The following is an 18349-nucleotide window of genomic DNA, read 5'->3' as shown; positions in this document are numbered from 1 at the left end:
ATCATTGTTCTTGGTTGTGTGATGTTAATGTCCTGAAAACCATTGCTTCATATATTATGTCAGGTGTTTTAGTTATTTCAGGTTGGAAGGTAAATCCAGTTTCTGCTGCCTCATCTTGACATGAACCCAATGTCTTCTCTGAATCAATTTTGATCATTTATACTTTTCTAGGTAATTATTCATGCTGTTTCTAATAATATTCTTAATCATGATTAGATGTTATTATATCCCCCCTCTTTCACTACCAGTAGAGTTAATCACCTTTCCTTCCTTTTTTCCCCTTAATTTGAATAACTAGAGATTTGTCTGGTTTTTCCTTTTGTTTTTTGTTGTTGTTAATGATGATGTCTTCTATTCTTTATTTTTTATTTTATTAATTTCTCTGTTTACCTGATACTTTCTACTTTTTTTATTCCTTTTTCTTACTTACTGATTAGATATTTTAGCACATTCATATTCTAACATATTTTTCCAAGTATGTTTTATTTATCATTTTTGGATGATATAAATTTCCCTTAAAGGATATTTTTAGATACATCCCTCAATTTGTGCTTTGTGTTTTCACTTTTCTAAATATTTTCTAATTTCCATTACGATTATTTGATGTATGAGTTGCATAGATTTTTTTCATTTCTAGAGGTATGGATGGTTTGTGTTATCACTGTTTTTCTTAATGTAATTGTAACAGAAAATGTGGTCCATATGTATCAATTCTTTGGTATTTATTGAGCCTTGATTTGTGCCTTAGTTACGTGGTAGTATTATAGGATCATACTATGTGTTTCCTAATACTAAAACCAGACAAAACATTACTAGGAAGGAAAATTACCAATGAATATCTCTCATGAACAGAGATATAAAAATCCTCAACAAAATATTAGCAAAGTGAGTCTAACAATGTATAAGAAGAATGACACACTACAACCAAGTAGGATTTACTCCAGGTATGCAAGACTGGGTCAACATTTGAAAACCAGTTAATGTAATTCATCACATCAACAGGTTAAAGAAAAAAATGATATGATCCTATAATAAAAAACAAAAAAAAAGATGCAGAAAAACATTTGACTAAATCCAACACCCATTCACGATTTTTTTGTAAATCTCAGCGAACTAGAAATAGAGGGAAACTTCCTCAACCAATAAATAACATCTATAAAAAAAACTACAGCTAACATCATACTTAATGGTGAGAAAACTAGATACTAAGATTGGGAACATGACACAGATGTTCCCTCTCACCACTCCTATTAAATATCATACTGAAAGTCTGACTAATGCAATAAGATAAGAAAAGAAAAGAAAAGGTATACGGATTGGGAAGGAAGAAATAAACATGTCTTTGTTTGCAGATGATACCATTATCTATGTAGAAAATTCCAAAGAATCAACAACAAAAAAAAACCTTCCTCAAACTAACAAATGATTATAACAAGACTGCACAATACAAGTTTAATACATTAAAGTCAATTGTTTTCATATGTACCAGCAATAAACAATGGGAATTTGCAATTAAAAACATAACACCATTTATATTAGCACCCAAAAAAATGAAATACTTAGGTGTAAATCTAACAAAATATATATAAGATCTATATAAGGAAAACTACAAAACTTTGATGAAAGAATATCTAAGTAAATGAAGATATATTCCATGTCTACAGATAGGAAAACTTATTATCAAGATGTCAGTTCTTCCCAATATGAACTGTAGATTCAATGCAATCCAAATCAAAATTCCAGTTGTTTTGGGGATATCTACAAGCAAATTCCAAAGTTCATATGAAAAGGCAAAAAACCCAGAACAGCCAACATAATACTGAAGAAGAACAAAGTCAGAGGGCTGACACTACCCAACTTTAAGAATTACTGTAAAGCTAAAGTGATCATGACAGTGTGGTATTGGTGAAAGATAAACAAATAGATGGAACAGAATACATAGCCCAGAAATAAACCCAAACAAATAAAATCAACTAATCTTTGGCAACTGATCAGTTCAATGGAGAAAGGATAATTTTTTCAACAAATGGTGCTGGAACAACTGAATAAATAAAATAATAAATCTAAAACAGACCTAGACATTTCATAAAAATTCACTCAAAATGGATCACAGACTTAATTTTTCAATGCAAAGCTATACAACTTCTAGAAGACAACTTAGGAGAAAATCTAGGTGGCCCTGGGTTTGGCAATGAGTTTTTAGACACAACACCAAAAGTATGATTTATGAAAGAAAAAATTGAAAAGTTGGACTTCATTAAAATTTAAAACTTTTGTTCTGTAAAAAACATTATTAGGAGAATGAAAAGACAAGCCACAGAGTAAAACACATAACTGATAATGGACTTGTATCTAAAATATACAAAGAACTCTTAAAAACTAACAATAAGAAAATAATCCAATTTAAAAAGCAGACCAATGACATGAATGTTTATAGCAGATTTCTTCATAATTGCTAAAAATTGGAAGCAACCAAGATGTCCTTCAATAAGTGAAAGGATAAAGAAACTATGATACATCCATACAGTGGAGTAGTATTCAGTGATAAAAGGAAATGAGCTACAAGCTAAAAAAAAAAAAGAGATATGGAGGTCCCTTAAGGGCATATTGCTTAGTGAATGAACTCAGTCTGAAAAAAAAAGTACGTACTGTATGATTCCAACTATATGACATTCTAGAAAAAGCAAAACTATAAAAACAGTAAAAAGATCAGTAGTTGTCAGGGGTTCAGGGATACAGGGAAAAGATGAATAGGTGGAAACCCTGGCGGCATGGTGGTGAAGTGCTACCACTGCTAACCAAAGAGTCAGCAGTTCGAATCCACCAGGCCCTCCTTGGAAACTCTATGGGGCAGTTCTACTCTGTCCTATAGGGTGGCTATGAGTCGGAATCGACTCGACGGCATTGCGTTTTTTGGAAAGGCGTTTTTAGGGCAGTGAAACTATCCTGCATGATACTCTAATGGTGGATACATGACATTACACATTTGTCAAAACCCATACAACGACACAACACAAAGAGTGAACCCTAATGTAAACTATGAGCTTCAGTTAATAAAAATGCATCAATATCGGTTCATCAGTTGTTACAAATATACCACACTAACGTCAGATGTTAATAATAGGAGAAATTGTGCAGAGGGAAGAAGGGATATATAAGAACTCTCTACTTTTTGCAGTTTTTCTATAAACCTAAAACTGCTCTTTAAAAATGTATTTTTTTAATTTTCCATTTGTGAATTTTCAGTGGATTCATATAATTTTATTAATTTTTGCTTTATGTGTGTTAATTTTATTGTGTCTCAGGTGAAAGTTTTACAGTGCAAATTAGTTTGTCGTTCAAAAATTTATACACAAATTGTTTTGTGACATTGGTTGCAGTCCCTGCACTGTGTCAGCACTCCCCTCTTTCCCTTGACACCCCAGTTCCCCTTGACCATTCCTCCAGGTTTCCTTTCCCTTCCTGCCTTCTTATCTTTGCTTTTGGGTGGGCGTTGCCCCTTTGGTCTCATATACTTGATTGAATTAAGAAGCATGTTCCTCACAGGTGTTATTGTTTGTTTTATAGACCTATCTAATCTTTGGCTAAAAGGTGGACTTCAGGATTGGCTTCAGTTCTGAGTTAGTGGGGTATCTGGGGGCCATATTCTTGGGGGTTCCTCTAGTCTCTGTCAGACCAGTAAGTCAGGTCTTGTGTGTGTGTGTGTGTGTGTGTGTGTGTGAATTTGAATTATGTTCTACACTTTTCTTCTGCTGTGTCCAGAACCTTCTATTGTGATCCCTGCCAGAGCTGGTAGTGGTGGTAGCCGGGCACCATCTAATTCTTCTGGGCTCAGACTGATTCATGTGGTCCATTAGTCCTTTCTACCGATACTTTCCTTTAGTGTCTTTGGTTTTCTTCATTCTCCTTTTCTCCAAATGTGATGGGACCAATACATGTATTTCAGATGGCCACTCACAAGTTTTTAGGACCCCAAACACTCACCAAAGTAGGATGTAGAACATTGCCTTTATGAATTATGTTATGCCAGTTGACCTAGATATCCCCTGAGACCACGGTCCCTAGCCCTCAGTCTCAGTAACTCGGTCCCTCAAGGTGTCTGGATGTGTCTAGGAATCTTCTATGTGTATGTTTACTTTTCATTTATTTATTTATTTTAGATAATTGTAGACTCTGTACAGTTGTTCAGAATAACACAGGGAAATTCCTTGCGCATTTTGCCCAGTCGTAACATTTGGGTAACATTTTGCAAAACTGCTATAATATTACAACCAGGATATTGACATGGATACAATCCATTGATCTTATTCAGATTTCCCCAGTTTCCCTTGTATTTATTTGTGTTTGTATATGTGTGTATTAACTTCTATACTGTATAATTCATGTATCCACCACCCAGTCAAGATACTGAATAGTTCCAGCACCACAGGGATCCCTCATGTTGCCCCTTTATAACTACGCCCACCTCCCTCCCACTCCCTTCCTTACCTCAACCCTTGGCAACCATGCATCTGTCTTCCATTTCTGAAAGTTTGTCATTTAAAAAATGTTATATAAATATTTATATAAAGTTAATATAAATGAGATTAGCTTTTTCCACTCAGCATAATACTCTGGAGATCCATCCAAGTTGCATGTATCGATAGTTTATTTCTTTTTATTGCTGAATAATCGTCCACTGTATGGATGTACCACAGTTTAACCATGTATCTGTTGAAGGACATCTGAGCTGATTCTGTTTTTGCCTGTTACCAATAAAGTTGACCTGAACATTTGTGTACAGGTTTTTACGTGGACATAAGCTTTCAGTTCTCTGGGATGAATACCCAGGAGTGCAATTGCTGGGTCATATGGTAGTTGTATATTTGGTTTGTTAAGAAACTGCTATTTTCCGGAGTAGCTGTACCATTTTACATTCTACTAGCATTGCATGAGTAATCCAGTTGTCATTATTTTTTTATTATTTTAGCCATTCAAACATTTTTATAGTGATATCTATAAATTTGCATTTTTAATTTGCATTTCCCTAATGGTTAGAGATGTAGACCATCTTCTCAGGAGCTTTTTTGCCATTTGTATGTCCTCTTCATAAAATACCTGTTCATGTCTTTGCTCATTTTTTTTTAACTGGTTTGTACTGTTGATTCTTAAGAGTTCTTTATATATTCTAAATACTTGTTCTTTGTTGAATGTGTGATTTATAAATATGTTCTCTGATTCTACAACTTTTCTTTTCATCCTCTTCACATGAGCTTTCACAGAACACAAGTTTTTATTTTGATAAGCACATCTTATCAATTTTTTGTGACTTTTGGTGTCAAATCTCGGCTCTTTGCCTAGCCCAAGATTTTGAAAATTTTTTGTTTTTTATCTACTAGTTTAATAGTTTTGTTTTACTTTAAGTCTGTGATCCACTTGGAGTTAATTTTGAATAAAGCGTGAGGTTTAGGTTGAGGTTTATTTCTTTGCCTGTTGTTGTTGTCAGATGCTGTTGAGTCGATTCCAACTCATAGCGGCCCTCTTGGACAGAGTAGAACTGCCACGTCATAAGGTTTCCCAGGCCGTAATCTGAACAGGAGTAGATAGCCAGAGTTTTCTCCTGAGGAGCCACAGGGTGGGTTTGAACCACCAACCTCTCGGTTAACAGCCAAGCACTCTTAAATGTTGTGCCACTAGGGCTCCTTTTTCTTTGCCTGTGGATGTCCAGTTGCTCCAGCACAATTTGTTGACAAGGCTATCCTTTTGCACCTTTGTCAAAAATCAGTTGAGAAAGGGCCACATGAACCAGCGACTACATCATCCTGAGACCAGAAGAACCAGATGGTGCCCGGCTACAACCGATGACTGCCCTGACAGGCAGCATAACAGAGAACTCCTGAGGGAGTAGGAGAGCAGTGGGATGCAGACCCCAAATTCTCATAAGACCAGCCTTAATGGTCTGACTGAGACTGGAAGGACCCCGGCGGTCATGGCCCCCAGACCTTCTCTTGGCCCAGGACAGGAACCATTCCCGAAGCCAACTCTTCAGACATGGATTGGACTGGACAATGGGTTGGAGAGCGATGCTGGTGAGGAGAGAGCTTCTTGGATCAGGTGGGCACTTGAGACTATGTTGGCATCCCCTGCCTGGAGGGGAGATGAGAGGGTGGAGGGGGTTAGAAGCTGGCGAAATGGACACGAAAAGAGAGAGTAGAGGGCGAAAGTGGGCTATCTCATTAGGCGGAGAGTAATTGGGAGTGTGTAGCAAGGTGTATATGGGTTTTTGTGTGAGAGACTGACTTGATTTGTAAACTTTCACTTAAAGCACAATAAAAATTATTTTTAAAAAAAATCAGTTGAGCTTCTATAGCAGAATCCTGATCAAAAAGCGGAAAATACAGAACAGAATTTCAAATTCTCATGGACTCCAGACTTCCAGAGCCATGAACCTGGGATGAACGCTTAAAACCATTACCCTGAGATAATGCTTAAACGTTAAACCAAAAATATCCCTGAAGTCATCTTAAAACTAAATGGTAGTTAAGCTTAACTAGTAAAAAATGTCTGCCTGAGTATTAAACTCTTTTAAGAACTATCTTGCATGTTTGAAAGTGAAGAGGACTTGAAAAGAAAATAAAAATCGTTATAAGTGGATCCATAAGCAACATCATAATAAACAGAGAAGATACTGAAGTTGTCAAGGATTTCATTTTTCTTGGATCCACAGTTAATGCCCATGGAAGCAGCAGTCAAGAAATCAAACGACGTATTGCACTGGGCACATCTGCTGCGAAAGATGTCTTTAAAGTGTTAAAAAGCAAAGATGTCACCTTAAGGACTAAGATGTGCCTGACCCAAGCCATGGTATTTTCAATCGCCTCATTTCACTGGACAGTGAATAAGGAAGGCCAAAGAAAAATTGATGCATTTGAATTATGGCATAGATGAAGAATATTGTATGTACCGTAGACTGTCAGAAGAACAAACAAATCTGTCTTGGAAGAAGTACAGCCAGAATGCTCCTTAGACGCAAGGACGGTGAGACTTAATCTCACATACTTTGGACATGTAATCAGGAAGATCCAGTCCCTGGAGAAAGACATCATGCTTGGTAAAGTAGAGGGTCAGTGAAAAACAGGAAGACCCTCGATGAGATGAACTGACACAGTGGTTGCAACAATGGACTCTAACGTGGCAAAGATTGTGAGGATGATGCAGGACTGGATGGTGTTTTGTTCTGTTATACGTGGGGTTACTATGAGTCAGAACTGACTCAACGACACCTAACAACAATAAGAAGAACTATCTATATGGGATCTAATCGAAAACAGCAACTTGAGAGATTAGATAGGAGCCTCAGGGGGCAGTAAATTTATGTTAATGTGGAAGAAACAACTCAGAAAAGGAGGGTGAGAATGGTTGCACAACTCGAAGAATGTAATCAGTGTCATTGAATGGTACATGTCGAAACTGTTGACTTGGCGTATGTTTTGCTGTATATATTCTCAACAACAATACTAAAATAAATAAAATTTTAAATACCAAAAAAGTCAGTTGAACATATTTATGTGGGTCTATTTCTGGGCCCTCTATCTGTTCCATTGATCTATAGGTCTATCCCTACCAATAACACATTGTCTTGATCACTGTAGCTATAGCTTTGTATATGTTTAGACTATGTTGTTAGTGCATAGAATTACAGAATTATCTTCCTTGTAAAAAAATTTTTTTATCATTAAGCACTAATCTCTCTATTCCTACCAGTGCTCATTGAATTGAAGTCTATTTTATCTGATATTAATTTGTTTCCCAACTGTCCCTGATATCCATTTTTCCTTTATTCATTAGTTATAGAATTCATAACTATAAACCCATTGCCCTTAAGTCAATTCAGACTCATAGTGACCCTATAGGACAGAATAGAACTGCCCCCTAGAGGTTCCAGGGCTGTAATCTTTATGGAAGCAGACTGCTACATCTTTCTCTCTAGAATCGTGGACCTTTCAGTTAGCAACTGAGCACCTAACCACTGCACCACCAGGGCTCCTTATAAAGACTGTATTCCCTCTGAATTAGGCATGGCCATGAAATTCCAGCATATGAAGAATGGATATTTGATAAGCAACTGGAAGACTCTGTCACACGTGGTATATATGTTTTCATCTCTTTACTTACAACATTTCTATGTCCTGATGTTTTAGATGCGTATTTTGTAAACAGAATGTAGCTAAACATTTTTTTTTTTTCCATCTATCTGGCCAGTATAGTCTGGTTATATTTATTGGTGATATACTTGGATTTGTGCTTTCTTGTTATTTATTTATTTATCCCTCCCCTCCCCCCCTTTTATTAGATGGATTAAGATTTCTTCTTCCCTTTTCTATTGGCTGGGAAGCTATAGGTTCTAAGTTTTATTGGTTATCCTTAAATATTTAACAATCACGCATGGCTCAGCAAAGCCTTAATGTTTTATTCCTCTCAAACAATCCAAGGAGCTTTTCCAGTTATCCTCTTCTTAACTTAAATGTTGTTATCATCTGGTGTTTTAGCTCCAATTTGTTGTAAATCCCCCCAAGACTAACCATTACTAGTACCATTTTATCTTACAGTCAACACTCATTTAGGTTTTTCTTTGTTTATTAGTTTGTTTGCTCACCGCTGCTTCTTTTTTTTTTTTTTAATTTTATTGTGTTTTAGGTGAAAGTTTATAGTGCAAATCAGTTCTCCTTCAAAAATTTATACACAAATTGTTTTATAACACCAGTTGCTGACCATGCTTCTTGCAACCCACCACCACTTCCCTCCTGATTTAATCTCTATCCTTCTGAAATATCCTTTAGTAGGTCTGGGAGTGGTAAAAACTCACTCCAGCTTTGCCTGGAAATACCTTCCTTTTGACCTCACCCCTTCAATGGTGGACAACTAGGTTCCCTCAAACTTTGAAGGAGTTCTCTTCTGGTTTCTGATATTGTTGCTGAAATGCTTAGTCTGTCTGATTTTTGCTTCTTCTTTTGGGGATCTGTGTTTCCTCTCTGGTTTATTTTAAAATATTCTCTTTGTTTTTGCTATCTACAGTTTCGCCGCTATATATTTAGGCATGGATTCATTTTTATCTGTTCAAGACTTAGGTTTTCTGGATATGAGGATTCATGTCTTTGATGGTTTCTGGAAAATTCTCAGTTGTTATCACTTTGGATATTGATTCTCCTCCATCCTTACTAGTCCCTTGCCCTGATTCGATGCATGGTTGGACCTTATCATTCTGTCCTCCGTGTATCAGCCACTCTTTCATATTTTCAGTCTCTCACTCTGTGTACATATTGGTGATTTCTTCACCTCGCTGTTCCTGCTTACAAATTGTCACTTCAGCTGGTTTATTCTTCTTTTTAACCATTTAGTCACTTTATTTCACTGTTTATATTTATTTCTAGAAGCTACATTTGGTTCTTTTAAAAAAAATCTATTATTTTTTCGTAGTGTTTTGTTCTTATATTTCTAATTCCTGATTTTATATTTATTTGGTTTCAAACAAACTTAATTCATAGTTTTTTAGATTGTTACTCTCTTCTCTCAAGTTCTCGGTTGTGCTAGCCTGCAGTCATTTTGTTCCTTTCTGCTGAATCTAGCAGAATTGTTTCTTGTTTGTTTTGTAATTTTAGGTGGTGAACTCATTGTCAGTCTTTTGTTTTGTTTCCCTGAAAGAGTTCCATGTGGCCTGGGTTTGGGGAATATCCCACCAGAGTAATATCACAAGTCTAGAATTAATTTTATGCAAGACTCTTGGCAGGGCAGTATCCATCAGGTAAATTCAGACTTCATGTAACTGAGAGGTACAGGCATGGATTTTTAGAGTCTCACAGGAGACTTCTTTTATTCCTACTCAAGGTTCTTCATAACCTTCCTTTGAACCCTGGGGCCCAGCAGTTAGGCACTTGGCTGCTAACTGAAAGCTTGACAATTAGAATCCACCCAGTGGCTCCAAAAGAGAAAGACCTGGCAGTCTCCTCCTATAAAGATTACAGCCTAGACACCAGGCAGGCCCAAGGTCCAAGAGGCCTGAGGAGTCTAGGAACCAGGAAGCAGAAGCTGAAGAGACAAGGAACGCAGGAAGCAGAGCCGCCTCAGTCTCAAAGGGTGGGGCCACGGCCTCCTAGGTTTCAGAGTCAGATCTTTACCAACTTGTCTCCAGAGTGTGGGGCTGCCATTCACAAGTGCCAGGAGGATGGGGCCAGATCCAAGCTGAGGGGGCAGGGTTGCCGTCCTCAAGGGACAGAAGAACAGGGCCTGCCAGGGCTGAGGAGTAGAGTCTGCCACTCAAATGGACTAGGAGAATGGGGCCGCCCAAATCTGAAGGAGTAGAGTTGCCATCCCAGTGGTCCTGGAAGGTAGAGCCGAAGCCTAGGGCCGAGGACCTCCATCCAGAATCTGGAAAGCATGGCCAACACCCAGGGTCTGGAAAGCAGGGCCATTGCCTAAATGGTCTCAGAGAACAGAGGATTATTTTCAAGCCTTGAGAGCTAATGTAAAGTGTTCTGCTGACTTGATCGATGCTTGTTATCCCTTCTTTCCTTCTAATTTCTCCCATTTGTAGTGGAAATGTCTAGCTTGTGCCTGTTCCACCATTGTTCTTTGGAAGCAGATAACTTGTATTCTACATTTCACAGATGATGAGGAATTTTGTCCCAGGATGAAATTTGGGCTTGGAGTTGACTTAAGACTTTTGGGATGATATGATGGGGTGAATGTGTTTTATATATGGCAAGGACATGCATCTTGGAGAGCCAAAGCGTGGCATGTTATGGATTGAATTTTGTCCCCCCAAAATGCATGTCAACTTGTCTGGGCCATGATTCCCAGTATTGTATGGTTGTCCTCCATTTTGTTATCTGATGTAATTATCCTATGTGTTATAAATTCTAACCTCTATGATGTTAATGAGGCAGGATTAGAGGCAGTTATGTTAATGAGGCAGGATACAATCTACAGGATTAGATTGTATCTTGAGTCGGTCTGTTTTGAGATATAAAAAAGAGACACTAACAGAAAGAAGGACCTCATGCCACTAAGAAAGAAGTACCAGGAGCAAAGCACATCCTTTGGACCCAGGGTCCCTGCGCTGAGAAGCTCCTAGACCAGGAGAAGACTGACGACAAGGACCTTCCCCCAGAACTGACAGAGAAAATCCTCCTGGGGAGCTAGCACCGTGAATTCAGACTTTATAGCCTCCTGGACTGTGAGAGAATAAATTTGTTTTTTAAAGCCATTCACTTGTGATATTTCTGTTATAGCAGCACTAGATAACTAAGACAGAAACCCTATGGGGCAGTTCTATTCTGTCATGTGGGGTGACTATGAACCAAAAATTGACTCAATGGCACCCAACAACAACAGTGTTGGTTAGTTGGTTGGTTGGTTTTGGTTTGTTTTTCTTACTCCTCTCTTCTCAGTCCTTGTCCTGGGGCTTTTTACGGAGGGTGCAGCTCTTTGAGGATCCTGCCTCTGTACAGTCGTCTCAGTTGCCACTCTCTTCCTCTCTTAAGCCCAGGTCTTGTCCCTCTCTGTTCGTGAGCATGAGACCCACAGCCCTCGCTGTGTCCAGGCCTGTTTTCCCTTCAGCGCAGCTGTAGCTGCTCTTGCGCGTGTTCCTCCTCCTTTCTGGCACACGGAGACCCCTCTTTCTACCTTACTAGTTCAGCTATGCAGTAAAGGCACTGCATTACATTTTATCCAGCATTCTAGTTGTTTGTGGCTGTAGCATTTTAGTTTTAGCTTATCTGCTTCATGTCTGAATCAGAAGCACTAAGTTAATTTCTCTAAGTTTGTAGTGTGCCTGCTTCATCGGCTCACTGTGAAGACTGAAAGGAGATAAAGCAGGTACAACACTTAGCATGGTGCCTGGCAGGTGGTAGGAGCTCAACAAATATAAGTTATCATAGTTGTTGTTCTAGAAAATTTGGAAAAGTATAAAAAAAAAATACTGTACTACCCACTGACAACTATGATTAGGATGTTAGTATGTTTCTAACTTTTATTCATATGTATATGTCATAGATTGAATTATGTCCCTCCAAAAAATGTGTGGTATTAACTTGGTTGGGCCATGATTCCCAGTATTCTATGGTTGTCCTCCATTTTGTGATTGTAATTTTATGTTAAAGAGGATTAGGGTGGGATTGTAACACCTTTACCAGGTCCAATGTAAAGGGAGTTTCCCTGGGGTGTGGCCTACACCACCTTTTATCTCTCAAGAGATAAAAGGAAAAGGAAGTAAGAGGAAAGTCGGGAACCTCTTACCACCAAGAAAGCAGCAGACCTTGTCCTTTGGACCTGAGGTTCCTGAGCTGAGGTGCTCCCAGACCACAGGAAGACTGACGAAAAGGACCTTCCTCCAGAGCCGACAGAGAGAGAGAGCCTTCCCACGGAGCCAGCACCCTGAATTCAGACTTCTAGGCTACTGGACTGTGAGAGAAAAAACTTCTTTGTTAAAGCCATCCACTTGTGGTATTTCTGTTAAGGCAGCACTAGATGACTAAGACAGTATATATCACACATTATTTTTTAAGACATAGGTAATACTGTACATAAAATTGTAGCTGCTTTTCTGTTTTGATCAGACTCGTCTATTTCACAGCTGCTTCTCAGCTCAGAAGCCCATCTATCATCTTAGCGAGAATGCAGTTATTAGGATCACTTTCTTCTTCCACAGAGCCCACCTCAGTAGGTTGGTACACGGTGGCCGAGAAAGAAGTGAGGTCCAGAGCACACATAAAGTGTGTGTGGTGGGCAGAAACTCTCGAGTGATTCTGCCAGATGCCAGCCCCCAGCCAGGTGCTAGGCCTGACTGACTGACTGTCTCTTCCCTGCTCCCCCTCGCCTCTCTCCCTGCCGCAGGTCTCCATAGTGGGATTGGAACTTGCCTTACCAGTTACTTTTCAGCTCCGGGCTGGCTCTGGACCCGTGTTCCTTAGTGGTCAGGAATGTTATGGTAAGTTGGAGCTTTGGCGTGAAGAAGGTTCGAAGGTATAGTGCCTAGCACAGGTACTTGTTCAAACACTTGAGGAATTCGCTTGAGGATTATTGAAGAAAATCCCCAAAGTCAGCGTGGTAGGCTATGGGCAGGGGTCCTAGCCTCTACCCCCTTTATCTCCCAGTAACGTCCTCTCTCTCGGCCTCAGCCACCTCACATGTAACAGAGGGTGGGGGGGGCATACTTGGTTTCATCGTCAAAGAGTTTTTGTGAGGAATAAATAGGACGTTCAGGGAAAGCACTCAGCATAATGCCTAGTACATAGTGAGCACTTAAACATGGAGCTGAAGGAGTAAGAAGGACCACAGCAAATTGGTGTAATATTGACCCCTTTAATATCCCTTTGGGGAGCCCTGGTGGTGCTGTAATTAAGCGCTCAGCTACGAACAAAAGGTCAGTGGTTTGAATCTACCAGCCACTCCTTGGAAACCCTGTGGGGCAGTTTTACTCTGTCCTATGGGGTTGCTATGAGTCAGAATCAACTCAACCAGAATGAGTTTAAGGGAATATCCCTTTAACTGGTCATCTTCTCAGGACACCTATGCCTCTTTTATCAGGGCACTCTTCGGCCCAGAAGCCCTTGGCAGATCTCACTTCCCTTAGGATGAGGTATAAATTCCTCAGCTACCTGTTTAGGTTCCCCTCCACCATCTGTCTCATCTCTTCTTTTCTCCTCTCTTCTCTTGTCCTCTCACCTCTCCCTTCCCCTCCCCATCGCCTTCTTCTCCCTCTCTCCCTCTGGCACCCACGCACCCACGCACCCACGCACCCACACACGCGCTCCACCCACCCTCACCCCACTCCCACTCCTTGCCAGTATGAACCCTCTCCCCACCCAGTCAGAAGAGTCAGCTGACTACTCCCCATCACTGGAACAGTTTCCCTTCCCTCCTCCTACCACCCCCAGCCCGCTGTGGAGCTTTTTCAGATTCCGACCTACCTCAGCCCTCACTTTGTCAGGGTGGCCATGAAGGCCTCTTACGGGAGGTGGGTAGGGGCTTTCAACTCACAAGTCAGGATTCCACTGGGGCAACACGTGGAGCAAAACAGGGCGGGGCAGGAGCTGGGCGTAACCCTGCAGCCCTGAAGCTCTGCCTTTCTCCCCACACCCATTGCTGCCCCTTTCCCGTGGCTTTATAGAAACTTCAGGCCTACCTTGGGAAGAGGAAGAGGAGGAGGAGGAAGAGGAAGAAGAAGGTAATGAAGATGATGACTACGATGAAGATGTGTCGCTGGAGGAGGAGACCCCTGTGAAACAAGTCAAGAGGCCAGCGCCCCAGAAGCAAATGAGTGCTGCTAAGGTGGGCAGAGGGATGCGGCTGCCCTAAATGAGTTGGCGACCTTCCAGAGGCGACTCAGAGGGACTGGGCACCAGCAACTTGGGCCAAGCCTCCTGAGTTAGGGTGCCAAGGCTCAGCTGAGGACCTAGTGGATCTTGGGAGTCTATTCTGGCCCTGGACCTCACCCTAAGTCTCCTAATAATGCCTGTTTTTGGTTCCTAGAAAAAAAAGCTTGAAAAAGAAGAGGAGGCCGTGAGGTATCTCTTTCCCTCTACTAAATTAGCCAAAGCATTTTAGCTGAGGTATATAGTGCATAAAAGAATATAGTGCAACCGGGGCGGGGGAGGGGTTGTACATGTGCACACGTATGCACACACGCACAGATACAGGGGTTGGTCGTTCATGTGCACACATATGCACACATGCACACACATAGAGGGGTTGGTCGTACATGTGCATATGTATGCACATGTATGCACACGCACACACATGTACAGGGGTTGGGGGCACTCTAGGTTGGTGTAGCCTTTTTGAAAAGCATTGAAATGTTCTTATCTGCTGACCTAATTCCACTTATGGCAACCCCTTCCAAAGAGTCCCATCCAAACGTCGGGGGAAATTATATGCACTAGAAATTTATCACTGCAGTATTCAAATAATAGTGAAAATGGAACCAATCTAAATGTCTACCAATACAGTAGGGATTAAACCAAGCCATATCTTCTCAATGGAATATTACATAAAACCAGTCACCGTCAACTCAATTCTGACTCATGGAATATGCTTGTGAAGAGTACGGCAACCTGGAAAGTGTGTATAGAGTTAGAAGAGCAGGATATTGAATTGTTCTCATTTTTTCATATGTTTTTAGAAGTTTGAACAACAGCAAAACCCGAAAGGAATTATACCAAAATGTTTATGTGGTGGGGGATAGAGAAAAATTCTGTTATTCTGTTAACTATGTTTTGCGCATAACATTGCTTTTATAATGAAAAAGACATATTTGTGATAAAGAAAGCAGATGGGAGACTAAGAAGAAAAATCATCCTATTTAAAGTGGGCAATAGAGTCAGAGTCATCCCTGGAGGGTGATCAGGTGTAGAAGTGACTTCGGCAGCCTCTGGGTTGCGGGCCCTGCTTCCCAGAACTGTCCAGGACCCAGCCTTTCCTTCACAGGCACTAGGTGGGCCAGGCTGCTGGGTATCACCCTGAGCTGTCTCTCTTTCCCACCTGTATCCCCACTCCTTACCCAACCCTCCCCGGTCCCTGACACCCCACCCCCTATTCCAGATCCACCGTTAAAAACAAGAGTCCTGTGAGAAAGGTGAGTATTGAGTAAGATGGGGCTGGCCTTGGAGGCAGGGGGCTGAGAAGGGTGGCTTTTGGGGAGGTGGCCAAGACGGGGCGTGGGGGGGAGGAGGGGGAGATAGAGCCCTCTCTTCTCTTCATAGGCCAAACTCACACCCAGACCTAAAAAGCCTGGATTCAAGAAGTGAGGCACCAGGAATGGACTGGCAGGAGTGACCCCCCACGCAAGGCTGGCCTTCCTTGGGGTGTGCTGCCGATGCAGAATGCCCACCCCAGTCTCTCTCCATCCCTGAGTCTGAATGTGATGGGGATATTGGGGGGCAACACAAGAGCCCTTCACTCCCAACTCTCCAGTTCCAGCAGGACCAGGAGAGAAAAGCCCAGACCTCAGGGCCACAATAAAGTTAGCTTTGTCAAAGTCTTGTTTCCTCCTCCTTCTCCCTGGAGCTGCCCTTTTGCCAGCTGCAGTGAGCCCATGTGCCCAGCAGAGGGCGGTGGCGCACCAGCACACCCAGGCCCTGGCACACTCCACCCCGGCCTGTTCCTGTTCCCCCATCCCAGGTCTGAAGCCGCATCATTCCTACAGGTCCCAAGGAAGGGGAGCCAGCCCCCAGCTGTGTTCCACTCTGCTTTTTTATCTCCCTCTTTTCCTGGAGCCCCCAACCTCCAGCTTTGAAGAAGGAACCAAGCATCTCAGACCCTTGCTCAGCCTCAACTTTCTGCTCCCTCCTGAGCTGCGTAACAGGGCCAGGCCTAGGGCTGGTGTGGGTCTTCCCACATCCACACCCCTTCAGCCAGGGCCCAGTTTTACAGGTACAGAACTTAAGGGCTACAGTGCTGCCCCTACCAGGAAGGGCCTGGCCCCTAGGGGACCAGCCTGAGGCACCCCGACCCCCACCCCACTTCAGTCCTCAGTGGGTTGTCAGATGCAGGTACATTTATTGGAGCTCTGGGGAACAGCGTGGTTCTCCTTTAGGGGAGCTCTTGCTCACACCCACCTTCACATATGGGAGGATCAGTGTCAGACAGTGGCCTGGACCTCCAAAGAGCCCTTCCAGGTGGGCTGGAGAGGGCAGGCTAAGGAGCTAAGCCCCACAAGCCACTTGAGGGGTAGGAGTTGGACTAGTAAAATATAGGCCAGTAGAAAGGACTGGAAAACAGGGTGGAGGACACGCTGTATGACTGGCCTCCTGCCCTCTCGCAGGCCTGCAGAGGTGGCTCTGGGATCTGGTTCACCCATAGGTGACCATTGCTTAGTCCCCAAAGCAGGCAGACCCACAGATGGCCTCCACTCAGGTTCATGCTTGGAGAGCCTCTGCTGGGCTTTTTCCTGCTCCTCCCTGTGCCCCCAACCTTTGAGGCCAATGGGGAGTTGGCCGGCCCTCCACCCCCATGAGCCCCAGGGATGGGTCCTTTGAACACCTGCATAGGATGGTCAGCAACCAGGCTTTGGGCTCCCAGTTCAGCTTTAGCATCTCTTGATGCCAGAGACAGAGGAGGAGGGCAGGGATGGCATCTTACACCCTGTGAAACCCATGTGGGAGTTGGCCCTCTAGCAAATGAAAACAAGTCACTGACCTCAGGTCATGCAGAGAATGACAAGGGACCTAAGTCCAGGTCTGGCTCCAGTTAGCTGAGATTTATTGAGCATGATTCCAGCACAAGGACACAGAGTGGAAAAGGTGAATTCCACCCCTTCCAGTCACTTACAGTCTAGTTGAAACAAAAAAACCAACAGTATTTCAAGTGTCCTGAATGAAGTAAAAGAAGTTAATTCACTTACGAGGTCTCAGAAAGTCTTCTGAGGGGGTGGTTGGTAAGAAGAGGGTCACCAGCTACACAAAGAGCTGGCAGAAGGATATTGCTAGCAACAGGAGCAAAAAGTCCAAAGGGCCTGAGGCAGGAGGTTGGGGGATGGACAGAAGGCTGATCCAATTGCAGTCATAGCAGCTAACACACACACATACACACTGTGTGCTAGGCAGTGCTCTAAACACCTTCCATAGACACCCTGGTTTGATCCTACAACAACACCTTGAGTTGGGTGTTATCAGCCCCATTTCTCAGATGAGGAAAGTGAGGTACAGAGATGTTAAACAACTTGCCCCCAAATCACACAGCTAGTGGAGAAGCCTGGGTTCAAACCCAGGAAGCCTGGCCCCCAGAGCCTTGATTTTAGCCCCTCTGCTGATGACAGGGAACGATGGGCAGCAGCCAGACCACCCAGGAAGTCTTGAAAGCTGAGAGTAGGAGGCAGAATTAAGTCTACAGCCTAAAGGGAGTCCTAGGAGGGACAGCAGGAAACCTCTTTCCAGGTGCACAGGCAGTTCCCTTCCCCACCCCAGCCAAGTGCCTTGGTTCTTTTGTTCAGCCATGGATCTGTACATATGGATACTCTACAGATAACCTGTTGATTTCATTTTTTGAGGGGTAAAAGAGCAAAGATGGGAGGTCCATCTGCATTGCCTGGGCAGCCCCTTGCCCTTCCATGGCCTTCGGCCCATCCCCAGCGCCAGCTCTTCTGTTGTTCAACAGGAAAGCAGTGGGCTGGGGTGGGGCAGGGAGGGCTGAAGCAGGTGGTGACAAGTGGCAGGTCTGCAGGTGGGCTCTGTGGGTGTGTTTGCACCAGCTGGACTGCCAGGAGGAGGAGGCGTGAGACAGCCCCAGTTGGGGGTGTTGAACTTGGCACTAGGGGGTGGGGATTAACCACTGCAGCCCAGGCTACTTCTCACTTCCCTGATCACCTCCTGTCGCC

The 18349-nt window shown here is 42.6% G+C and overlaps 1 protein-coding gene across 1 annotated transcript in view; it reads left to right on the top strand.

Moving 5' to 3' along the window:
* The window catches only part of NPM2 (nucleophosmin/nucleoplasmin 2), a 37790-nt gene extending 21821 nt beyond the window's left edge, over nt 1–15969 (top strand). Inside the window, exons 4-8 of the mRNA XM_049865138.1 lie at nt 12871–12964; nt 14147–14307; nt 14509–14543; nt 15577–15610; nt 15738–15969. Coding sequence (XP_049721095.1) covers nt 12871–12964; nt 14147–14307; nt 14509–14543; nt 15577–15610; nt 15738–15782 — 369 coding nt within the window. The 3' untranslated portion in view covers nt 15783–15969. The remainder of the gene's footprint in view (nt 1–12870; nt 12965–14146; nt 14308–14508; nt 14544–15576; nt 15611–15737) is intronic.
* Nucleotides 15970–18349: the final 2380 nt, after the last annotated feature.

The sequence above is a fragment of the Elephas maximus genome, chromosome 22 (assembly GCF_024166365.1).
Source record: "Elephas maximus indicus isolate mEleMax1 chromosome 22, mEleMax1 primary haplotype, whole genome shotgun sequence".
Lineage (NCBI taxonomy): Eukaryota > Metazoa > Chordata > Mammalia > Proboscidea > Elephantidae > Elephas > Elephas maximus.
This window is presented reverse-complemented; position numbering and strand designations above follow the sequence as displayed.